Genomic DNA, 25,443 nt, shown 5'->3' with positions numbered 1-25,443 from the left:
GAAGATGACTGGAGAAAAACATTTACTGATGAAGACACACCACACTCCATCTCTTCCTCAGCCTCTGCTTTTCCCTTCCAAAATGACCTTGGCTTAGAGAGGCCACCCAAGCCAATCAAGTAAAGAAGGAAAAATTAGTGGGCTGGAAACCACATCTCCACTGGCCAAGGGACCAAAAAGAACTGAATACAATTTAAAATTTTATTAAGAAACAAGCTGGGCACTGGTGGCTCACACCCATAATCCTAGCTACTCAGGAGGCTGAGAACTGAGGATCAGGGTTCAAAACCAGCCTGAGCAAGAGTCCATAGACTTCTGTCTCCAATTAACCACCAAAAAGCTGGAAGCAGAGCTGTGGCAGATTTGAGCAAATAAGCCCAGGCCCTGAGTTCAAGTCCCTGGACCAGTACACAAAAATCTCAGAACCCAGTTAGGAACCATCAAATCCCTGACACTGTACAGGTCACACTATTCTAATAAAATTCTCATCTCCAGTATTATGATACACAAAAACCAAAAGTGGTTGAGGACTAAAGTGACTCACAATTAGAAACACAGGTTTGGGCAGTTGGTCACATGCTAAAACTTCTAACTTCTGAGCCTCACTACTCTTGAATTTGAGGTTAGAAATTATTGCACTAAGCCAGGCACTGGTGGCTCACAACTGTAATCCTACTCAGGAGGCTGAGATCTGAGGACTGAGGTTCAAAGCCAGCCTAGACAGAAAGGTCCATGACTTTCATTTCCAATTAACCAGCAAAAAGCAGAGGTGGAGCTATGGCTCAAGGTGGTACAGTAACAGCCTTGGGCAAAGAAGCCCAGTGAGAGTGGGAGGCCCTGAGTTCAACCCTGGGGAACAGAACACACATGCACACGCACACAGATTTGTACTTACCAATAAGGCTTGCATCTTCTAGAATTTTCATTTATCAGGATCAATAAGGTAATGCTCATTGTATATATTGGATCAATTAACAAATTTTAAAAGACAAGGATATAATTAATGACAGCACTGCTTGTTATTAAAGTTACAATACCAATTGTGTGTGTGTGTCAGTATCAGGGCTTCAACTCAGGGCCTCATAAGGACATTTTTGCTCAGACGGTCTTTGAACTATGATCCTCACTCAGCTCCCTTCCCAGGAAAAGCTGGGATTACTGGAGTGAGCCACCATGCCAGGTCCACATTTTGTACTTCTGTTACTGTAGCATGCAGCTCAGGACCGCCCAGCATCGGTGTCCTTAAACATTCCTTCTCTAAATACACGGACAGATCTTGGCATACAATCCAGGTTGGGGGCTGGGAATATGGCCTATGGTAAAGTGCTCCCATCATATACATGAAGTTCAATTCCTCAGCACCACATATATAGAAAAAGCCAGAAGTGGTGCTGTGGCTCAAGTGGTAGAGTGCTAGCCTTGAGCAAAAAGAAGCCAGGCACAGTGCTCAGGCCCTGAGTTCAAGCCCCAGGACTGGCAAAAAACAAAAAACCAAATCCAGGCTGGCCTCAAACCCAAGACTTGGCCTCTTTAGTGCTTGGGTTACAAGCATCTATCATCCCTGGTTGATATGTGTGCGTGTGTGTGCTGGGGTTACAAGCATCTATGCACACTTGGCTGATATATGTGCATGTGTGTGCTGGTACTGAGGCTTCAACTCAGGGCCTTGCCCCCTCGTGTTTCTGCTTTCACTTGCATCCCTCCTAGTCTGATCAGACTTTGAACCTCGACCCTAGGATGTCAGCCTCCTGAGTAGCTAGCATTACAGGTGCAAGACACCAGCTCCCAGATATACATTTGAAATTTCTTTTGTATTTGGCAGTACTAGGGTTTGAACTCAGAGCCCTGTACTTGCTGTGCAGTGACCCAGCCCTTGAGCCATTCCCCCAGCTCTTTTCTTTTTTTCCACACAAGGTTTCACATTTGCCTAGGCTGGCCTGGACTGTGATCCTACTCTTTATGCTTCCTGAAAAGAGAGGATCACAGGTGTGTATGCATTGTGCCCAGATTTAAATTCTTTTTTTTTTTGGTGCCTGTTTTAGGGCTTGAACTCAGGGCCCAGGCACTGAGCTTTTTTTGCTCAAGGCTAGAGCTAGCATAAAAAGCAATACCAATATATGAGAAAAGAAATGTGGCAGGTTACAAAATGTATGACAGAAATTTATGAGCATTAAATGTATTCTGTAGAAATAAAATTCAAAACACTTCAGAGCCAGAGAAATCAAAGTGACCTTCTGATTATTCTAATTATTCCAATGGAATAGCAAACTTTAAAATAACTGCTGTCACTGTACATAAACACAGAAGGGATAACTTTATTTCATTTTTGTGCTAGTACTGGGACTTGAACTCAGGGCCTAGGAGCAGTTCCTTAACTTTTTCACTCAGTGCTAGCATCTACCACTTGACCCACAGCACCACTTCTGACTTTTGCTAATTAGAAATGAAGATTCTAATGGATTTTTTCTTTTAGATCTCAGCCTCCTGAATAGGCAGGATTGTGTGTGAGCACCAGCACCTGGCTGGGTGGGATTAACTTCAGTGCTGACAAAAAATTGTGATTTTTAAATCTTTTCATTAGATACTGATTACCTGGGTCCTAAAATTTATAAATCAATGTCTATTTTCTGCTTCATTCTTCATGTCAAATTTAATAGTTTCTTCACTGATTCTTTGTACTGGGAGAGGGTGGCCTCATTCTCCCCGTCATTCTTCAGGCTCACAACACACTTCTGGTACTCTTTGACTTCCTTGGCGCCAAGCAGCTCTTCCCTTGTTGCTTCCCCATCTTTCTCTGCAGCTCTAATTTGCCGCAGTGTCTCTAGGACATTTTTTTCCGAGGAGCTATTATTCCATACATACTCATCTATGTCTGCTTCTGTCTTACTTTTTTCCCATTCCTCAGTTTTCTGAAAGAAAAAAAAGAAGGGAAAAGGGAGTACTTCTGAATTCTCAGAACTAGTATCCAAAGCCAGTGGTTATTTGTTGTTGTGTTTTTATTTTCTGCCTGTACCGGGGCTGGAACTCAGGGCCAAGTCACTGTCCCTTAGCTTCTTTGCTCTAGGTTGGTTATCTACCACTTGAGCTACAGTTCCACTTCCAGCTTTTTGCTGGTTAATTGGAGATATTTGTCTGCCTGAGCTGGATTTAAACGGTGATCCTCAGTTCTCAGCTTGCTGAACTGCTAGGATTGTAAGAGTGAGATGGCTAAAAAGTGACCTGGTTAACAAAAGGCTGACACTCTACCACTTGAACTATGGATTCCGGATTTTTGGTGGTTAGTTTCAGCCAAGAGTCCACAGACTTTTTTGCCTGGGCTGGCTCTAAACCTCAACTGTCAGATCTCAACTTCCTGGGCTTCTAGAATTAGAGGTGTGAGCCACACACTTGGCTACCAATAAAGTTTAATGAAATTAAAATATCAAGTCCATGTGCACATTTGTATGCAATAGGCAGTTTTGTTATAACGACCTCATATCTTCTAGAATTGTTTTATTATTATCTTTATTTTGTTTCCACAAGGCAAAGAATGTTTTGTTAGTCTTGATTTAAAAAAAATCGTGGTATTCTAGGCATACACAGATTTACTGATATGACTACTCAGATGGTGACTGAACTGGAGCTGTAACATTCTGTGAGAATGTTAGCAACACGCTGGTATACTTGTCAAGATATGCTGAAGATCACGTGCATTCTTTCCACATTACCATCATCTCCTGAACTATGAACTGGGGAAGAGGCCTCCCCTGATCTGAGTAATGACTCTTAAAGGCATTACAAGTGGCATATCCATGGCAAGGCATGGTGGCGCCATGCCCACCATTCCAGCAACTCAGGAGGATGGAGACATGGGGATCATGAGGCAGCCCAGGAAAAGTGAATGAGACCTTGCTTTAGAAACAAAATATAAACACAAAGCAAGGTATACTGTATTGTCTCTTAAAAAGAATCCCACTGAGTACAAGCTCAGGCTGCTCCAAGGCCCCACTCATCCTCAGCCCCTCCTTCTACAGTAGCTCATGAACCAAGAAAAACACAATAGCCAATGATGTGGCTTGGGCAGACTGCTTGCTTAGTATAGCCAGGACCTGGACTGGATTCCCAGTACTACCAGCCAGGACCTGGACTGGATTCCCAGTACTACCGGAAAGAAAAGAACAAGACAGGGTTTGGAGGCATGGCTCAGTTGTGAGAGCACCAGCAAAGGAGCAAAAGCACCCTGAGTCTAGGTCTCCACCTGAAACATGCACAAAGAACCACCAGGACAGTGGGGCCAGTCAGTAAGGCCCAGAGCAGCCAGAAGACACACCCTGGAGTCCTCAGACTAATTATTTGCCCTTTAGAGAAGTCAGTAAAGGGTGACTAAAGGGTCCCTACTCTGACCCCCCAAATTCCTGATCCCAAGTGAGGAGTCTATACTCTTGTTCATGAGCCATGTTGCCCTCCAAACTGAATTTACAGCTAGAGGTAGTGGCCTAGCTTTTGTTTTAGACATAACATGTCTAGTTGAGAACCAATCCTATGTTCTTTTTTTATCTGATAGGAAAGTTGTTTTTTTCTTTTGGTTTTGGGCTGGTACTAGAATTTCAACTCAAGGCCTCAAATTCTTATTTTAGTTTTTGTCAGTCATGGGGCTTAAACTCAGGGCCTGAGTGGTACCCTGAGTTCTTTTGCTCAATACTAGTGCTCTACCATTTTGAGCCACAGCACTACTTCTGGTCTTCTGGTGATTAATTGGAGTTAAAGAGCCTCATGGACTTTCCTGCCCAGGCTGGCCTTGAACCACAATTCTCAGATCCTCAGCCTCCTGAGTAGCTAGGAATACCAGAGTGAGCTACTGGTACCAGGCTCTTTCAAACATTTCCTAACCTAGTCACTCGCAGAAGATGTAACTTAAAGAATATCATATGGCAAAATGTAACATTTAGGAAGTTTGGTTATTGTCAATTATGTCACACTGGGAGAAGGTACATGTTCTGAAAGTTTAAATATGGTAGGGCATAGATCTGACATTATAGAAACTGCTAAATTAAATAAAAGCTCTATACAGACATAAAAAATAAATGAATTTCATGTCCTAAGGAAAAAGTCTCTTCAGTTTTAGGATTATTAACAATACTGCTAGGCATTTACTGACAATTAAGCAATGTCCATGTTGGTCCTGAACTCATGTGAGCTGGGAGGTTCAATGTCTGAGGGAGATTATACTTTACCATGTTAAGGGCCTGGGGCTGGAATCTGACTGCTGGGTTCCAAACACTAGCATGCAATCGGTTCCTACACTAAGAGTATGTGATACTGAAATACCAAGCCTACTTCTTCTAAGTGTGTGAGTGTGTGTGTGTGTGTGTGTGTGTGTGTGTATGCGTGTGTGTGCATACACGCATGCTGGTCCTAGGGCTTGAACTCAAGGCCTGGGTGCTGAATAAAAAACTCAAGGCTGATGCTCTACCACTTCCAGCTCCATTTCTTCTTCTTCTTCTTTTTTTTTTTTTTTTTTTTTTTGCCAGTCGTGGGGTTTGGACTCAGGGCCTAAGCACTGTCCCTGGTTTCTTTTTGCTCAAGTCTAGTACTCTATCTCTTGAACTACAGCGCCACTTCCAGCTTTTTCTGTTTACATGGTGTTGCGGAATCAAACCCAGGGCTTTGTGCATGCTAGGTAAACTCTCTACCACTAAGCCAGTTTCCCAGCCCTCCACTTCCAGCTTTTTGCTGGTAAACTGGACCCAAGAGTCTCCAGGACTTTTTCTGCCCGGGCTGGCTTTGAATCACAATCCTTAGATCATAGCCTCCTGAGTAGCTGGTATTACAGGCATGACTCGCCAACACCCAGCTTAACCTTTATCCTGTAGACTCCTGAGAGTTCAGTGTGTATCTTTCATTGCCTTCTCAGTGCTGACATATTGGGGTTCTGAGGCATCGCTAAGCCTGGCTAGCAGGAGCCTGTGCTTTGAGAAGGGTTTGCCCACTCAAGTTAGATTTGATGCTTGTAGAACTGTGACGATTTCACAGCAGTTAACATTCCTATACAGGAGATTCCATGAACGCTTTTTCAGCCCTGTCTCAACTACTTTCCTCTCAATGCTATTTAGAGGCGACCCATGGAATAGTTAAGAAGCCAAAGGACAGACACTATTTGAGGATTAAATGCTCAGAGGCTAGCACTTAAAAATAATATAGGGAGGGGCTGGGGATATAGCCTAGTGGCAAGAGTGCCTGCCTCGGATACACGAGGCCCTAGGTTCGATTCCCCAGCACCACATATACAGAAAACGGCCAGAAGCGGCGCTGTGGCTCAAGTGGCAGAGTGCTAGCCTTGAGCGGGAAGAAGCCAGGGACAGTGCTCAGGCCCTGAGTCCAAGGCCCAGGACTGGCCCAAAAAAAAAAAAAATAATATAGGGGTTAGGGATATGGCCTAGTGGTAGAGTGCTTACCTTATACACATGAAGCCCTGGGTTCAATTCATCAGCACCACATACATAGAAAAAAGCCAGAAGTGGCGCTGTGGCTCAAGTGGTAGAGTGCTAGCCTTGAGCAAAAGGAAGCCAGGAACAGTGCTCAGGCTCTGAGTTCAAGCCCCATAACTGGCAAAAAAAAAACAACAAAAACCCAAAAAACAAAAAACAAAAAACCTCCACAAAAATAATAATGTAGCCATGTGTTAAGCAGATTAGATACTGGATTTGATGCCAGGTGTAATACCAGTATCAAGCTTGAATTTCCTGCTGGTGAAGGAGAAAGAGTTCTGATTCAATAAAAATTCTGTTCTGCAAACCTTCATGGCTCATCTACATTCTTTTAAAGATTCCTCACGGATGGTGCTAGTTTATTAGAAAGGCCTACAAGTTACTTTTAATGTAGGAATTCTTTAATTATGTCCATCTGGGACAGCGGTATGGGGCTCCTGTCCTGATCTCAAGTCAGTAGAATGGAAGACTTCATGCACGAAGCAAGATTACCAGTTGGTTGGGTCCTAAGTCACAGATTTCCCAGGAAGAACCCAGTCAGTCAACTTTCACTGAGTTCATTTATAGTTGCCATTTCCTTTCAGGGAGAGGGGGTGTTTCATTTTATAGGTAACGTGGTAAGAATGGAAACTTGTTGGCTTTGACTGCTTGTGATTAACACTCAGAAACAGCAGCTATGGAGTCAAAGCTGATGCAACTGCACTGCTGGTTCAAAGGGAGAATCACTGCCTGATGCCCAGGGCACGTTGCAAATCCACAACAGGAAGGTTAACTGCTGCTCTGATGCTGCTCCTGGGACCAGGGTATGGAAGGCACATATGCGTGCATACATGCATGCACACACGTGTGTGCACACACACAGTCCTTCCTGGTTGTACTTGTTTTTAGGTGTTTAGCTATTTCACTCAAGGTTAGGTGCTCTACCACTTGGGCCACCACCTGGCTTCCTCAGCTTTTATCCAGTTAAGTGGAGATAAGAGTCTCATGAACATTCTTGCCCAGGCTGGCTTCAAACTGTGATCCTCTGGACCACAGCCTTCCAAGTAGCTAGGAGTACAGATGTGAGCCACTGAAGACCAGGTACTTTTTGTTCTTAAATATTCAAGACATTTTCTTTTATTATTATAAAGGTGATGTACAGAGGGCTTACTTACAGTTATATAAGTCAGGTAAACAGTACATTTCTATTTGGACAATGCCACCTTTCTCCTTGCTCCTAAATAATTTGAAATCCCTGGGGTTAAATGGCCTTGTTATTAACACCAATGAAGATGCCCTGAGCAGTCTGAAGAATAGCTCTTAGCTCTATTACAGGACCTCAGGTTTGAATCCCAGGAATAAGTTTTTGTTTTTGTTTTATCGTATTTTCACTAAGTGGCTAATAGAAGAAATGTTTTCTTTTTCAGAGTGTGTGTGAGTGTGCGTGAATGCCAATACTGGGATTTGAACTTGGAGCCTTATGGTAGCTCAGACTGGTTTGCTCAGCTGGTGCTCTACCACTTGAGCCACACCTCCAGCCTGGCTTTTTGCTAGTTATTTCAGAAATGAAGTTTTACAGTTTTCTACCAGGGTTGGTTTGAACCATGATCCTCGGGATCTCAACTGAGTGGCAAGGATTACAGGCCAGAGCCTCCACACCTGACTGACATCCATGTCATTCTTATCTACCGCATCTTTGTCTCACAACCACTTCCACATTGTTGTAGCTCTAAGATTCACAAAAACACAAATCTAGAGCCCAGCATGGTGGCACATATACATAAATCCACCAATCAGGAAGCTGAAGCAGGAGGATCATCAGAGCAAGGCCAGTCTAGGCTAGCTACATAGAAAGACCCTGTATCAACTTCCCTAGCTAAATCTAAGTTCTCTGTACATCAAAGAGAGCCTCTCTAGTTAGCTCTCTTCTTTAAAATGTTCCTAACATAAAATGCTACTCTGTGCCTAGGTGAGCAACAAAAATGTATTTGGAATGCAAACTGATTTTTTAATTTAAAAAGTAATATTAATTTAATTATTTAATTAAATTTAAAAAGTAGTACTTAAACCTTTGAGGCTGGGCGCCAGTGGCTCACACCTGTAAATCCTAGCTGAGGATAATAGGATGTGATGGATTCTGAGATGTGAGGAATGTTTCAAAGCTAACCTGGAGATGAGTCCAAAAAACTCTTATCTACAATTCACCAGCAAAAATCTAGAAGTAGAGCTACAGCTCAAGTGGTAAAGCTCCAGCCTTGAGCGAAAAAGCTGAGAGACAGAGCAATGCCATGACCCATTCTGTTCACACACAGGGCCACTCTTAATACTACTGAACACAGAACTGACCTTAACCAATCTGAATACTTAACTCTTATGCTACATTCTAACCAAAATTTTAATCAGTATGTAGTATCTTTCACAAAGGTAATATGGCAACATGACAAATCATACATTCTCTAAAAGAGTGTTCACTTAAAAATTCCTTTAATCAAACAAAAACCTACACGTTTTCCAGGAAAAGTGAGAAACAATTGTAAGGGTCTTTTAGGCAGATGGTACGCCAGCTCTGTGAGTGATTAATCTAGCTCAAGATGGCTGCTTTTGCTGCCACAAGCTCCCTGGGACATTTCATGCTTTCTTAGTGGTTAAATGTATTAAACATACACATACACTTACCCAAGACTCATGGTATAAAACTGTTAGCAGGTACATTGCATAATCATAATTCTGTCTCTTTAAAGGGCACCTTTAAGAAAAAGGAAAAGGAAGTCAAGTTCTACAAACTCAGTACCTAAGCACATTTGCCAAAGAGGTCAGCCACTAAAATTTTTGTTCTTAGAATAGTGTGCGTAGCAAATGGAGAATTAAAAAAATCTAGTATTATTATTGTCTTATATGCCGAAACTGGGGCTTGAACTCAGGCATTTAGCATTCTCATTCAAGGCTGGCACTCTATCACTCTGCCCCACTTCTTCTTTTCTTACCTATCTGTTTTGATAGTAAGTATATCTGTGGTCTTGCAATATCGGTTTCCTACAAGTTTAATAAGTTTCTTCTTTGCGTGATCATCTATATTCAAACTGGAAAGTTTCACCTTAAAACAAAATAGGGAAAAATTACTGAAACAATAATTTCATGTAATTTAGTGAAAAAAGTATCAGTATTAACCTACCTGTATTAATATTAAACCTACTACAAAGACTCTCCAAACCATTCTCTATACAGTTAGTGGTTTGAATATATTATGAAGTTGATCTTCCTTACAGAAAAGGAAGAAACATTAGACATGAACTTAGTACCTTTTCTGCAAGAACTGGCATTTCTCTAAAGTGAGTGAAACCAGCGGCATCTGAGATGCACTAACAGACTTAAACCCCATGAATAAAGCTGGATTACAGAAATAAGGGGATAAAACATAACAGCATTAAGGCTGGGTGTGGCGGTACACATTTGTAATTCCAGCCACTCAGGAGAAAGATAGGAAGATACTGATTGGAAGCCAGCCAGGGCAAAGTTGGTGTGAAATCCCACCTGAAAAACAAATTAAAGGCAAGAGGAATAGGGCACCAGTGGCACACTGGTAATCCTAGCTACTCAGTAGGCTGAGGTCTGAGGATTGCAGTTGGAAGGTAGCCGAGGTGGACAAATCCACAACTCTTCTCTCCAATTGATCAGCAAAAAGCCCAAAGTGGAGGCATGCCTCAAAGGGTTGAGTGCCAGCCTTGACTGAAAAAGATAAGCAAGATCACATGTTCTGAGTTCACCTTCCAATACTGGTGAAAGAAGAGAAAAAAATAAACAAAAACAAACATACTGGCAATGTGGAATACAGGTGTATGCCATCATACCTGGCTGGGATATTTACTTTTAAAACATACAGATATCTCAGAAGAATAAAAACATTTAAAATAGTTCAGCTCAACATTTTTCAAAAGTTAAAACTAATCTCAGACTTAACAATTTTTTAAAAGACTCAGTGCATTCAAGACCCTGAGCTCAATTTCTGGCACAAAAGAAAAATCTTTAAAGTTACATGATGCGACAAGGTAACCAGGCTGACCTGGAAGTGACTGGGAGGCCAGGAGTGGCCTGAAACATGGCTTCCTGTCTGCCCCACCACTGACTGGGGTTATACAGGTGTGCTCCACCACACTCAGCTCTACATTGGATTTTTTTTCCCTTGCCAGTACTAGGTGGGACTCTGCTCCAGGTTGGTGCTCTACCACTTGAGAGACACCTCCAGTTCTGACTTTTGTTGGTTACTTGGAGATAAGTCACGTACTTGTCTGAGCTGGCTTCAAAATGATCCTCAGATCTCAGCCTCCACAGTAGGTAGGATTATAAGCATGAGGCTACCAGTGCCTAGCAACACATTAAAAACATGGTAGCAATGCTAAAACTTATTGTAATAACTGTTTAATACTCATATTCATATGAACATCTTAATGTTCCAAAACTACAGTTTATGTCAGAAACTCCATGATTCAAGAAACAGCTGTGTGGTGCCTGTCTGCCCCCTGGTGGATGCATGGATACTGCAAAACTGTAGTCATAGCTAGGGCTGCACCCCGACTTCAACTGTGTGCCACCTTCTTCCACCAAATTCTGAGGCGTCCTCGTCGTTTTTTTTTTTTTCCAAGTTGTTACTTTTCAAAGAATACATGCTATGCTATTCCTATAATCTCCCCCAAATAACACTGATGCTTCAAGAGATGGTACTGTGATACTGATGCGTATGCCAATCAGATGTGGTTAGTGCACGTAAACAAGAACAGGGCTAAGCCTCCCCAAGACTCAGTTTCCTCAGGGTAACTTCACACACAGAGAATAGCAACACTCTCAAAGGGAAGTCCTGCCCAGTGCCCAGTGTAATCCTAGTTACTCAGGAGTCTGAGATCTGAGGATCCCATCTGGAAGCCTGTTGGGGCAGACAAATCCAAGAGACTTTTATTTCTAATTAACCAACAAAAAGCCAGAAGAGGAGGTGTGGCTCAAGTGGTAGTGCATCAACCCTGAGCAAAAGAAATCTAAGAAAGAGTGCACACACGAGTGTGTACATACACACCCACAGCTCTTACCCTTAATGTTACCACTCTGGCTTTGGGGTTCCGGATGGATGGTCCTGAGGACACATAATCAACTGTGTCAATCTCAATGGGAAAATGCTTCTCACATTTCTCATCACTATCTAGTGCAGCTGGCCACTCAGTGCAGAAATCTGAGGATTAAAAAGATAGCAATTATATTTTGGCAAGTAATTCTTGTTGTAATGTATGCTACTTGACAATGTCAAATGAGTGGACCACTCTCAGGTCACATGAAATGAAAGCATGGAGGCTTTCTTGCATTTTACATATATAACATGACCCTCATCACTTTCTCTCTTAAGGACACCCTCAGTAGAGAATTTCATCAAGAGAAAGATTCTGAATATCTCAGGTTTAGCGAAATACACACCCAGCTAAAAAGGAACAACGGTGCTGGGAGTGTACTTTGGTGGTTCAACTCCCAACACCAAAATTTAAACAAAAGGTGGAAAAGCTGGGTGCTGGAAGCTTGGGCCTATTATAATCCTAGCTATGCAGGAGGTTGGCATCTGAGGATTGTGGTTTAAAGCTAGCACAGGTGGAGCAATTGAAGACTCTGGTGGAGCTCAGGCGGCAAAGCACCAACCTTGAATGGAAAGTTCTAAGCCCTGGGTTTAAGCCCCAGTAGCAATACATGTGGGTGTGGACTTGGGTGCACACGTGTGCACACAGGCAGAAGGAACAGGAGCTTCCAGTGCCCCCAAAGTGCCAGCAGCTGGTCTTCCTGGAGTCCCATGTCCTGAAATGAAGCACACTGCAGGACCACAGGCACAAGTGGGGTACCCCCATGTGAGCAGCCAAGGGACAGTGAAAGGCCCCTTCCCAAAAGGGACTGTTTTATAATAGTAGGGACTATATTTAGCTCAATATAAAGTTAAGCTTTAGTCTTTACTGTAAATCCAGCATCAGATCTGGGTACCAGTGGCTCATGCCTGGAATCCTAGCTACTCAGGAGGCTGACATTTGAGGATCATGGTTCAAAGCCAGCCAGGGCAGAAAAGTTCATGAGACTCTCCAATTAAAAACAAACACAAACTCAAAAAACAAACCATCAGAAGTGGAGCTGCGACTCAACTGGTAGAACACTAACTTTGAGCAAAAAGCTCAGGGATAGTATCCAGCCCTGAGTTCAAGCTCCACGACTGGTACAAAAAAGTAGATAAATAAATAAAACAAAATAAAACCAGAGTCAGTAACATGTGACACTGGGTTACGAAGATTCCTTGATATGGAGAAGTAAATCAATGCTCAGAAATTAAGCAAAGCTCATACTCTTCCCTAACCATCCTATTTAGAAGATCTATAACTAGCTAGTTTAATGAGAAAGCAGCATCTTTGGAATCAGTAAACTTTGGACTTTTTTTTGGTGTGTTGGTTCTAGGGCTTGAACTCGGCCTATGTGCAGTTTCTAAGCTCTTTCGCTCAATGCTAGCTATTGCTCTACCACTTTGAGCCACAGCCTCACTTCTGGTTTTCTGCTTGTTAATTGGAGACAAGAGTCTGATGGATTTTCCTGCCAGGCCTGGCTTTGAATCGTGATCCTCAGATGTCAGCCTCCTGAGCAGCTAAGACTACAGGTGTGACTCACTGGTACCTCATAACCTTTTGACATGAGCAGCTGGCTCCACACCAACATGGTGTGGCATGGAATGACTCATACCAGTAAACCTATTCAGGAGGCTGAGAGATAAAGATCATGGTTCAAAGCTAGCCCAAAGCTAGCCTTGGTAGACAAATGTGTGAGATTCTTATCTCCAATGAAGCAGCAAAAGCCCAAAATACTAGTGTTTCTCAAGTGGTAGAGTACCAACCTTGAGCAAAAAGGCCAAAGGAGAACACAGGGCCCTGAGTTGAAGTTGACATTTATGGCTTAACAGTCTATCAAGAACCATCAAAACACTGATCAAAGTAAACTATACAACTTGTGACTAGAGACAAGAGAGAGAACTGTGAGTGAGGGAACAGAAGACACTGTGCCAAAGGAAATGTACTCATTACCTGACTCATAGAACTGTGATCTTCTTGTATGTCACCTCTATAATGACAATAATGTCAATTAATTTTTTCAAAAAAGAACCCTAAGTGGATGGGACTATAGCCTAGTGGTAGAGTACTTGCCTCCCATACATGAAGCCCTGGGTTCGATTCCTCAGCACTATATAGAAAAAGCCAGAAGTGGCGCTGTGGTTCAAGTGGCAGAGTGCTAGCCTTGAGGAAAAAGAAGCCAGGGACAGTGCTCAGGCCTTGAGTTCAAGGCTCAGGACTGGCAAAAAAAAAGAACCATAAAAACAGAAAATAACTATCAAGTCAGAGCTGGACATTGGTGGTTAATGCCTATATTCCTAGTCCTAGCACTAGTGCATGTGCATGCACATACACATACAGACACAATATCAGAGGCAAGACCACTAGGTTAAAATGCAGTCTCAGCCCCCACTTGGGACTAATCCCAGTATACTGTGCCCCCAAATCCAAGCACATTATAAACAGACTAGTTTAGAGAATGATAGTGGGCTTTTTGCTTTTGCACTGAAACATTCCGGCAATTACAATTTTGACATTAAACTACCTCAATTATTCGTCTAATATAACAGAGCCAACTGGAAAGAACATTAATAGCCTTCCAGTAGCCCCTACTCATCTGAGAATGACCTACAATTCAGAAGACCTTGGTTTAACCTCTGTTAAAAGTTGGGAAACTTATCTAACTTTCTTGTATTTAAGGTTTTTTTTCTTTGCAAGTAAGATAGAAAACCTGAACTGACCCATTTTGGGTTTTTTTCCTCTTCTTCTTTGTATGTGTACATTTGTGTGTGCATATGCCAGTACCAGGGCCTGAACTCCCACCCTCACTGGGCTTCTGGCTCACAGCTGGTACTCTCCCACTTAAGCCATGCCTGTATTCCAGTGTTTTTTTTTTGCTGGGTGAGCACAGAGAGTTTCGTGGACTTTTCTGTCGGGGTTACTCTGACCTGCCATCTCAGCTCTCTGCCACCTGAGTAGCTAGAAATACAGGCATGAGTGACTGTGCAGGGCCACTTTTGATAATTTTATTAGCACAAATTGTACAAAGGGATTCAATGTAACAGTTCACAACAGTTCACATGAATCCATGAGACTTTATTCAAAGGTTCTAACTCTTGAATTAAACTAGAGCGATGATTACCGCTGTGACACAGAAATAACTGGTAAAAGCTTATCCCAGATACAGTCCAATACTAATTGTATCAAAATACATAAAAATCTATACCTAGGGATCAACAGGCACCAATAACTCACACCTGTAATCCTAGCTACTCAGGAAGTCTGGGACCTGGAGAATTATGGTTCTAAGTCAACCCAGGCAGGAAAGTCCAACAGATTCCATCTTTTAACCAGCAAAGAACTGCATAAGACCTAGCAAGGCTCAAGTAGTAGAATGCCAGCTATGAGCAAAAAAGTGAAGTGAGAGCACAAGGCCTTGAATTCCAGCTCTAGTACCAGCACAAAACCAACCAACCAACCAACCAACTAACCAACCAACCAACCAACCAACCAAACATTCCAGAACAATAGATCTGGAGGTGCAATCATTCTATGGATTACTTCTGTTGTTCGTATATACACACAGCATGTGAAATGTAAACATCTACGAATGAGTTCTCTCTCTAGCAGTAACTATTAGAATAATAGTTTAAGAATAGAAGAGAGATAGGAGACTATAAGCTCTTTTACTACTTGTTTTTGGCAGTACGAGGGTTTGAAATCAGGGCCCTGTGCTTACTAGGTAAGTATTCAACCACTTGAGCCACTTCTCCAATATTTTATGCTTTATTTTTCCAAAATAGGACAGTGATCCTATTATTTACACTTGCTACAGAGCTGGATAGGTGTGACACCATCCCTAGCTTTTCACTGGTTGAGATGGGGTTCTCACCAACTTTTTACCTAAGCAGGCCTCGAACTAAAACTTTCTTGTGTTCTACCTCATCAGAATCTAGGATTACAGATGTGAGCCACCACTTCAGCCTTGTCCCCTACACACTTTGGTGTTTTCATGTCTCAGCAGCAGGGTTTTGAATTTATAGCATTGCACATCGTAGGCAGGTGATCTGCCATGTCCTCTATGCCATCAGCCTTTTCACTTTCACAATCTTTCCAAGAGGATCTCATTTTCTGCTCAGGTTGACCTGGAACTTGGCACGCGGGCATCACCATACCAAGCTTGTTTGTTTGTTGAGATATGGTCTAGCTAACTTTTTGCCTAGGCTGTCTTTGGATCATAATCCTCATGAATAGCTAAGATTACAGGAGTGAGCCTTCGTGCTTATGTATGACTTTCAATAAATCAACAGTAAGTCCCTAACTTATCCATAAGCAAGAATTATGCCTTCATTTTCTTCCCTTTTTTTGGCTTTCTGAGATAAGGTCTCCAGGTGAGGCCTGGGCTGCTGGCCTTCAATCCCCAGGCCACCTGCCTCAGACTCCTGCAACCTGGTGCTACCGGCATGCACCACATCGCCAGCTGGCTTATGGCTTCACTTGTTTAATATTAATACTGCCTCATAGAACAGTCAGCAAAACATTTGTGCAGATTTCAAATCTAATGATTCACTAAGAGAACAGCTTAAAAATCTTTTGAAAAAAAAGGTGAAACTGACAAAGCCTTAGAAGGCTGAATGTCAACAGACTAGAGATCCTCAATTTTGTGTTCAATGTCAATATAAAGTTTATATTACTTATACAAAGTCACTTGCCTTTAAGAGCATCACAGTGCTTCTTGATTGCTACAGGAGTCAAATGAAGGAAGTTGGGGATCTGAAATAGAAAAAAACATAAACTGTAGCTTTTTGAAATATGATACATGTTGTCAAAAGTGATCTCAAACTCATGATACTTCTGCCTCAGTCTCCTTCATAGCTGGGACTACAGGTATGGGCCACCTCACCTGGCTAGCTAAATGTCCTAAAATATAAATAAGCTAATTTTCAAAATTGTAGGTCCCACAGCGTTTATTTATGTAGCAAATAAAATCTGACAATTCTTTTTTTTGCCAGTCCTGGGCTTGAACTCAGGGCCTGAGCACTGTCCCTGGCTTCCTTTTGCTCAAGGCTAGCACTCTACCACTTGAACCACAGCGCCACTTCTGGCTTTTTCTATATATGTGGTGCTAAGGAATCGAACCCAGGGCTTCGTTTATGGGAGGCAAGCACTCTACCACTAGGCCATATTCCCAGCCCCAAATCCGACAATTGTTTTACAATAGTAATTCGATGTCAAGATGTTGTCAATTGAAAAAACTAATTCCTTAAAATAGAGGTTCAGTAGTAATGAATATAAAGATTCTCTAGTTTGTCTCCAGTTGGTGCAAATCATTTACTTTTACCATGTATCTTGTGACACTCATGCTAGGAAGGCCACATGGTTTTTATTACAGTCTCCAGCCATGAACAGCCAGGTGTCCATGCAGACTCCTGCAGGAAACCGAGAGCAATAGGACATTGCCACTGTTCCATCTTCCCAAATGCCTATAAAATCTCTCGCAGTGGTATTTATTTCTACTTTGATGACTTGGATGAATGAATAAAAGCTAGCAAAACTTAGCTAAATAACTGAATGATGGTAGGGATACAATTGTGATGACACACTGAAGGGTAAGAAAATTTAGGAAAACTTAGTCCTTTCAACAAATACATAATAATTGATAGTAACATTTAATATTAGTAATTAACACAAATAGTTTATTGATATCAATATTACTAGTTAATATAGACATACTTAATATTAATGTCAATAACATTTGTCACTTATTAATCATTATGCAATTGTTTTGACAATAGGTATTAATGATAACTAGTAATTAATATCAATAACATTGTTATTAAAAACAACAGTATTAATGAGCATGCTCAGTTAATAATGTTATTTGATGACTATTACCAGGAATGGATGGGAGGCACAGAGAGATTGTAATACCCATTCAAAACTGGCAACCTTGTTACATACCTGCTATGGTTTATTTGGCAAAATTGTCTTCTTCAATGTTTGCTTGCCTGTGTTTCATGAAATGTTCTAATTTCCAGATTTCACTTATTTCTGTCTCTAGGAGCACAGTACCCTTCCATCCTAATTCTCTCTCTCTGTGATTTTTAAAAAAATTTTTTGAAACAGGGTCCTGCTTTGTAGGTTGGACTGGTCCCAAATTATAGATCCACCTGTCTTAGGACTCCATGTGCTGGGATTACAGGCATGTATCACTGGCTGTCTCATTTTTTAACGTTTTTTGCACATCTAGGAAAAACACAACTCATTTTCCATTTTATGATAATTTCCAATTGTAGATACCACCCAAAATATATATTCTCAGAAGCAGCATTTATATTTTCTTTAAAAAGCTTTAGCTCGATAGGCTCCAGTGGCTTATGTCTGTAATCCTAGTTACTCTGAAGCTGAAACCCAGAGGACAGGGGTCCAAAGCCAGCCCAGGTAGAAAAAGTCCATAAAATGGTATCTACAAATAACCCGCAAAAAGCCAGGATGAAAGCACAGATCAAGTGGTAAATGTAAGAAAGCCAAACAAGAGTACATGGCCCTGAGTCCAAGCCTCAGCATCAGCTACCAAACAAAAAAAAAATCCCTATAGTTCATAAATCATTACACACATCATCCAGGAAGTTAATGCAACCTATTTTGTTTTAAACATTAAAGAAGTTACAGTGAGTAGACTGTAACAATAGTTTTATATAATATTCTGCTTTTTTGAAACCACTTAAAATTCTTCTTTTAAAAGTATAACCTAGCCGGTGGCTCACGCCTATATTTCAGGAGGCTGAGATCTGAGGATTGAGGTTCAAAGCCATCCCAGGCAGGAAAGTCTGTGAGACTCGTATTTACAATTAGCTACCAGAAAACCAGAAGTGATGCTGTGGCTCAAGTGGTAGAGCTGGAGAGCTCAGGGACAGTGCCTAGGCCCAGAGCGCAAACCCCACAACTGACCAAAAAGAAAAAAAAGTATAATCTTCACCACTCAATTCTCAACTTAGGCTATTTCATTTAAATTAGTTTCACATGAAAGACAAAACTATAGAGAATGTACGATAGAAAAGGATACAAAGCAAGTCATGGGACTAGTTGTTCTTTTTTTTAAATAATTACTTATTTATTGTCAAAGTGATATTAAGTTCTTTAAGTACTAGGTCTTGAACTCAAAGTCTTATACTCTCAATTTGGCTCTTTCCCTAGAGGCTGGTACTCTATACCACTTGAGCCATGCTTCCACGTTCAGCTTTTTGCTGGTTAATTGCAGGTAAGTCTTTTACATTTGTCTGCTGGGCTGGCTTTGAACTGTGATCCTCAGATCTCAGCCTCCTGAGTAGCTAGGATTACAGGTGTGAGCCAACAGTGCTTGTTTAATTTTATTCTAGGATACTTTGAATCTTCCTCACCATGGCAAATTCAGAATTCATTCATGTATCAGTTCTATCAATGAACTAGCAATTCATCTTACCTTCAAGAGTTCTAGATTTCCCTCCTTTGCCAGTGGCACACCTTTTTTTACTGGATAACCCATTCGAATAGGAAGAGGCACCACAGAGGGTTTGAATGGCGCTGCCACGGGGTAAACACTAGGCCAGTCCTGGTCAACTGCCATCTTCTCCGTCCTGGGAGGCAGGGCCTAATAAACACAAAACACACACACATGTATTTTGAAAGTTAAACATACTTTTACTTTTTTTTGTTGGTTATCATTATTATTTTTTTTTTGCCAGTCTTGGGGCTTGTGACTCAGGGCCTGAGCACTGTCCCTGGCTTCTTTTTTGCTCAAGGCTAGCACTCTGCCATTTGAGGCACGGTGCTCCTTCTGGCCTTTCCTATATACGTGGTGCTGAGGAATTGAACCAGGGCTTCCTATATGAGGCAAGCACTCTACCACTAGGCCATATTCCCCGCCCACTTTTTTTGTTTGTTTGTTTGGTTATGGGGCTTGACTTCAGGGCCTACGCACTCACTGTCCCTGAGAGCTTTTGCTAAAGGAGAGCACTCTACCACTTTGAGCCACAGCTCTTCCTTCAGTTTTCTGATTGTTAATTGGAGATGAGACTCTCATGGACTTTCCTGCCTGGGCTGACTTCCAACTGCCATCCTCAGATCTCAACCTCCTGAGTACCTGGTATTACAGGCGTGAGCCACCAGCTCACATTCTTTAACATTAAAGCAAAAGATACAATTACAACAAGTATAAAGCAAGACTATATAACACATAAAATCTGACTTCCAACAAATCATCTGCTTGCTGTTCAAGTGAAAAAAACAACACTCAAACTCTAAATATCATTACTTCAGTCCCCTTTGCAACCCTCACCCCCCTGCTTTTTTTCCTTTGTGTTGGGTACTGGGGCTTGAGCTCAGGGCCTAGGTACTGCTCATTACCATTTTTGCTCAAATCTCATGCTGTAGGAGAGCACTTGAGAGATACCTCAGCTTTTTTGCTATAGGTAAGTCTCATTGACTTTTCTGCCTGGGCTGGCTCTGACTGCAATCTTCAGTGCTCAGCAACCTGAGTAGCTAAAATTAGAGGCATGAGCCACTGATGCATGGCAAAAATCCATTTTGATGTTAGATTTCTTTCAGTAAGAACTGCTTTATTTAATTTGACTTTCAAAATTCTTCTATTTTGTTTCTGAACTGCTAACAGTATTATTCTGAAATATATTTATTGTTTGATGGAAGTCAATAATATCCAAATGTACATATATATGTGTATGCATACACAGTATTAAGAATTTTAGACACTGGGTTGGGGATTTAGCTCAGTGGAAGAGCACTTGCCTAGCAAGTGCAAGACCCTGAGTTTGGTCCTCAGCACCACAAAAAAAAGGGGAAAAAAAGAATGCCAGACACCATTACGACAGAATTTAGAAAAGCTGCATGAATGACTTACCTTTCTTCTCGTTTGCCTGTCACCCCTGGGTGCTCTCTCGGTTGTACCTAAACGATAACACAGTATTGACAGAACATTTTATAAGGCTTGTCCAGTACTCACCATTACCTCGGAGTCCTACAATTTCAGATATTCAGGGAAATAGAAATGAAACCACCTCATCTTTAAGTTCAGAGCTGAAAATGTTTCAATGAAATAGACGTCAGAGAGAACTCAGGAAACGGAACCGCCATCGTAAATACAAAGCTCGTGGAGCCGGGCGCCGGGCTCCCGCCTGTGATCCTGAGGGCTACAGTTCAAAGCCCGCTAGGTCAGGAAGTCCGTGAGACTTCCATCTCCCAAGACCAAGCATGACGCCGGAAGAGGCGCTGCGGCTCCCGGGCCCAGCGCCGGCCAAGAGGGCGGACACGCGCGGGCGGTCGCGGTCCGCCCGGCCCACGGAGGTCGTCACTGGCTGGTAGCCCGCCCTCCCCTCCCCAGGGTCGCGGCATACACTCACGCGCGCGCGGTACCGCAGTATAAGCAGCCGAGCTTCCGGCGGTGGGGAAGGCGCGCAGGATCTTGGCCAGCCGCTGCAAGCGCAGGAACTGAGGAAAGGTGGCGGCCGCCATTATCCCAGGACCGCAAGCCGGAGGGGAACGGCGCTGCGGGTGGCCAGGAGGCGGGGCCGGGAGGCGTGACGAGGGGTGGGGCCTGACGGGTGTAGTAGCGTGGGGCGGGCCAATGTGTCGAGTGGCGCGCCTGGCCGGCGCGCCTAAGGGCCCCAGCCTTGGTGAGGATGCCGGAAGTTGGTGTGTCTGAGTATAGGGAGTGTTGAAAGGCCCCAAGAAAAAAAAGAATGGAAAGACTAGTGGAAAAACACAGACGCAGAATCAGTTGAAAGAGCACCGCCTATCCCACCACTGGGATGAGGTTGCCGCTCCAAGGCTGGTGTTGGGTGATGGGCGGAGCCAGGCCGGGTGGCCGGCCGGCCCAGAACCCACGTTCTCTGCAGCTCCTGTTGTGGTCAGAATGGCACGGGTCGTTGGATAGCCCAGGAGAGCAGGTGTCCACGGGCCTGCCACCCTCCTTGCTACTCAGGAAGCTGAGATCTGAAGATCCTGGTTCAAAACCAGCCCTGCAGGAAAGGCCAGGAGACCCTTACCTCCAGTTAGTTAACTACCAAAGCGCCTCTAGCAGAGGTGTGGTCAAGTGGTGGTTGAGCACCAGCCTTGAGTGAAAAAGCTCTGGACTGAGCCCAGGCCTTGAGGTCAAGCCCCACTTTTGGCTCGTACACACAAAAACGGATGGCTTCTTAAAGCAGACCAGAGCTTAAAGTTTGATGTTACCTTTTCTAGGATGTGTAATTTTTTCCTGTATTAGGAGTTGAATTCAGGGCTTGCAACTTTCTCTTTGTGGCACACAGTTGGTGCTCTAGTATTTGAGCCATACTTCCAGTCTGTTTTTTTGCTTAATGAAAATTGAGTCTTTCAGACTTTCTTGCCTGGGCTGGCATTGGACCAGAAATCTCAGATCACAACTTCCTGTGTAGGTAGGATTATAGGCATGAGATACCAAGCGGTGACATGTGCCCTTAATATCGTCAATCATCTGAGAGTTGAGGCATACAGTGAATTGTGTGTGCATATCCTATGGCATATCATTGACTCGGTTAGCTTGTTCATATCAGGTTAGAATTATAGAAATTATCATTCAACAGGGCCCAGAAAATAATGGTAATATTTCTTTTTGTTTCCCGTGTACCAGTACTGGGGCTTGAACTCAGGGCCTCTCCAGCTCTGTTCCTTTTTCATTCAAAGCTGTTCTACCACTTGAGCCTCAGCTCCACTTTGCATACTTTTTTTTTTTGCCAGTCCTGGGCCTCGGACTCAGGGCCTGAGCACTGTCCCTGGCTTCTTTTTGCTCAAGGCCTGCACTCTGCCACTTGAGCCACAGCGCCACTTCTGGCCATTTTCTATATATGTGGTGCTGGGGAATCGAACCCAGGGCTTCTTGTATATGAGGCAAGCACTCTTGCCACTAGGCCATATTCCCAGCCTCACTTCGCATACATTTTAGTCTGTTAGACCATTTCTAACAAATATACTTTTTGTGTGGCAAATCCAACTTTATTATTCTCTCTCCCATTCTTACTATTGAACAAATGCATGAAACTTCAACTTTTCCCCCTAAAATTCAATTAACCAGATTTTATTTTTCTCTCCATCATTGTGACATGAGCATGTCTTGACTCAGGTATGTCACTTGAGGATGAAAAGAAATTCCATGCTGGATTCATTTAACAGATGAGTTTGTTTCCTTAAAAGAAAAAAAGCTTTTCCTCCCTTTAAATAAAAGCCAGCCACATCCAACACACATATCCAGTTCAGAGGATGCTAAAGTATACTTTGCCCACCCTTCTCAGCCCATCTTTCTTACTTATGCAGCTTCTAAGAAGCTCTTTGATAGAGACACAGTCTTTGGTTTCTAGGACAAAATGTTCTACAGCCTTCCACCTTGGCAGTTGGTTCCTCACTGTCCAGTTCCTGACACTGTCCCGGACCACTGCCTGGATGTCTTTGGGTTTTCCTGACATACCAAATAGGATGAACAGGCCCAGATAATCCTTTCTAATCAGATCACAAAACTCTTCCAGTTTGTCAAACCTACTTTTCTTCCAAGACTCTTGTACGGAGGCCTCTGGACTGGAGGAATCACAAGGCTTTGGTCCTTTGGGAGGAAAAGATCCAATCTGTAGAGTCTGTACTGCGATCTGAAGCTTTATTTGCTTATCAGGTCCCCAAAAGGTCCAAATCCAGTCTGCTCTGAACAGGAAGGCTTGGTGCTTGGTCATTTTGGTGGTGGTGACCCATTCTCCAAGCCCCTTTTCTTGGCAGAAGGTAATGAAGGAGAGTAAGAAGATCTCATTGAGCGTACTCCGAGCAGGGCACAGGCTGCACAGTGGATACTTGATGCCCAGGTATTCCTTCAGTTTCTGAGCTACGTGGACAATGGCCTCACTGGATCCCTCACAAACGCTGCCATTCAAGGCCAGTGGGAGAGATGCTTTCTGCCCCATGGCTTAGGGCCCAGTCAACACCACTTTCAAATGTCTAGGACATGCACATCATTGAGAATTGCTTCTTTTACAGAAAAAAAAGTTCTGCCACCAGCTCCCATCTGTTAAATATGATCCCAGTTGGCTAACTGCTCAGGTCCCTCAGTGGAGCTAAGCATATAGACATTTAGCTAAATAAACACGAGGGTACTCTGACAATTGGGTGTGTGGTGTTCATACAGATTCTTGCTGGTTTAAGTTATATATTAAATTTCACATGAAACATATGCTGTTCAGCACTAGGCCTCATTCATTGTAGTGTGTGTGCATATGTGCATACTGAGGCTTGAACTCAGGGCTTTGAACTCTCACCCTTTTCACTCTAGGCTAATGTCCTACCACTTGAATTAAACCTCCAATCCAACTTTTTGCTGGTTAACTGGAGATGAAAGTCTCACAGACTTTACTGCACAGGCTGGCTTTGGACCATGATTCTGATTAGCATTACAAGGGTGAACCACCAGCATCCAGCTTCACTGAACTTTTAATCTCTGGTAATCCCTTCTCCTTCTGGCAAAATTTAGTTCAGAATAGCATGTCAGGATTTTTGTTTTTAGAAAGCATCCAGGTTAGAGCCTTGTGCCTTCCTCTACAACTAATTTCATCAAATTTGTGAATAATTTTTTGATTTTCTTATATCCTTTTTATCATAATATACCTCATTCCTTAGCTCAGTAAAGGCCTTGATTTTCTTTCTGTCAATACATTATGAACCCAACTCAAATTAAATCATGGACTTTATAATTACAGAGTTGGTATTACTGTTTTCTAGAACAGAAACCAAGCCTGTTCTTTGTGTGTGTGTGTGTGTGTGTGTTGTTCTCACCATGTTTCCTTTTTTTAAAGAAAAATTTTATTGTCAAATTGATGTACAGAGAGTTTCATTTGTTAGGCCTTGGGTACATTTCTTTTCTTTTTTTTTTTTTTTTGCCAGTCCTGGGCCTTGAACTCAGGGCCTGAGCACTGTCCCTGGCTTCTTCCCGCTCAAGGCTAGCACTCTGCCACCTGAGCCACAGCGCCGCTTCTGGCCGTTTTCTGTATATGTGGTGCTGGGGAATCGAACGTAGGGCCTCGTGTATCCGAGGCAGGCACTCTTGCCACTAGGCTATATCCCCAGCCCCTTGGGTACATTTCTTGTACTGTTTGTTACCTCCTCCCTCATTTCCCTCTTCCCCCTTCCCCTCTCCCCCATGAGTTGTTCAGTTAGTTTACACCAAATGGTTTGCAAGTATTGCTTTTGGAGTCATTTGTCTTTTTATCCTTTGTCTCTCGATTTTGATATTCCCTTTCACTTCCCTAGTTCTAATACCAGTATATACAGTATCCAGTGTATTCATATGAGATACAGTGATCGCACGAGTACAACCACAGGAAGGGATACAAGAGGATCATGAACAAAAGAAGCTATGGTTTCACATGGCGTGTTGAAAGTAATTACAACAATGATATAATACTCGTTTCCATAACATGGAGTTCATTTCACTTAGCATCATCTTATGTGTTCATAGGGGCATTGCTATTAGCCAAGCCTATTCTTTTATTTACTTTTATTTAATTTGTGCCAGAACTGGGGCTTGAAATCAGGGCCTCACACTCTTGTTTACTACTTAGCTTTTTTTCACACTTCTTTAGCCACAACTCCATTGTTTTTTGCTAGTAAACTGCAGATAAGATTCTATCATATGTTTCTATCCTGGCTGGCTTAAAACCTCCATCCTTAAGAGTTCAGCTTCCTGAATACGTAGGATTACAGGCGTGAAGCACCAGGACCTGGCTATGTTATTGTGAACAAAAATAAATAATGACAATTAAAAACATGAAACAATTATCAACTGGCTTTATTTCTTTTTGTAAGGTAACACTAGTATATATTATATGTGGTAAATAAGATAT

At 42.6% G+C, this 25,443-nt stretch overlaps 2 protein-coding genes and 1 long non-coding RNA gene across 4 annotated transcripts; all 3 read right to left on the bottom strand.

Moving 5' to 3' along the window:
* Nucleotides 1–1,709: 1,709 nt before the first annotated feature.
* Nucleotides 1,710–25,173, bottom strand: LOC125366247. Its single transcript, XR_007213824.1, has 3 exons — nucleotides 25,158–25,173; nucleotides 21,839–21,843; nucleotides 1,710–1,897 (listed from the first exon to the last, which is right to left on the bottom strand). It is a non-coding gene; the product is annotated as an uncharacterized LOC125366247 (long non-coding RNA).
* Mrps35 (mitochondrial ribosomal protein S35) lies at nucleotides 2,413–21,105 on the bottom strand. 2 transcript variants are annotated; one of them, XM_048366797.1, is made up of 8 exons: nucleotides 20,953–21,105; nucleotides 20,454–20,500; nucleotides 19,020–19,187; nucleotides 16,270–16,330; nucleotides 11,525–11,664; nucleotides 9,431–9,540; nucleotides 9,123–9,192; nucleotides 2,413–2,909 (listed from the first exon to the last, which is right to left on the bottom strand). In XM_048366797.1, the coding sequence occupies exons 1-8, from the start codon at nucleotides 21,062–21,064 to the stop codon at nucleotides 2,640–2,642; spliced, it is 978 nt and encodes a 325-aa protein (XP_048222754.1). In that variant the 5' UTR covers nucleotides 21,065–21,105; the 3' UTR covers nucleotides 2,413–2,639. The 2 variants fall into 2 exon arrangements, with proteins under 2 accessions (XP_048222754.1, XP_048222760.1); XM_048366803.1 differs by lacking the exon at nucleotides 20,953–21,105 and adding an exon at nucleotides 20,611–20,629 and having other exon boundaries at nucleotides 2,414–2,909.
* Rep15 (RAB15 effector protein) lies at nucleotides 22,506–23,929 on the bottom strand. Its single transcript, XM_048366815.1, has one exon. It carries the CDS (start codon nucleotides 23,509–23,511, stop codon nucleotides 22,819–22,821), a length of 693 nt encoding a protein of 230 aa, XP_048222772.1. The 5' UTR covers nucleotides 23,512–23,929; the 3' UTR covers nucleotides 22,506–22,818.
* Nucleotides 25,174–25,443: the final 270 nt, after the last annotated feature.

This window comes from Perognathus longimembris, chromosome 1, assembly GCF_023159225.1.
Source record: "Perognathus longimembris pacificus isolate PPM17 chromosome 1, ASM2315922v1, whole genome shotgun sequence".
NCBI classification, from domain to species: domain Eukaryota; kingdom Metazoa; phylum Chordata; class Mammalia; order Rodentia; family Heteromyidae; genus Perognathus; species Perognathus longimembris.
This window is presented reverse-complemented; position numbering and strand designations above follow the sequence as displayed.

Bases quoted from the DNA above. Each gene is read 5' to 3' on its own strand.
- Mrps35 (XM_048366797.1), bottom strand. From the start codon at position 21,064: ATGGCGGCCGCCACCTTTCCTCAGTTCCTGCGCTTGCAGCGGCTGGCC. The intron at 11,665-16,269 runs GCAAGTGACTTT...TTTAATCCTCAG, and splicing joins GCACTGTGATGCTCTTAAAG to ATTTCTGCACTGAGTGGCCA. The intron at 9,541-11,524 runs GTAAGAGCTGTG...TTTTGTTTTAAG, and splicing joins CCAGAGTGGTAACATTAAGG to GTGAAACTTTCCAGTTTGAA.
- Rep15 (XM_048366815.1), bottom strand. From the start codon at position 23,511: ATGGGGCAGAAAGCATCTCTCCCACTGGCCTTGAATGGCAGCGTTTGT.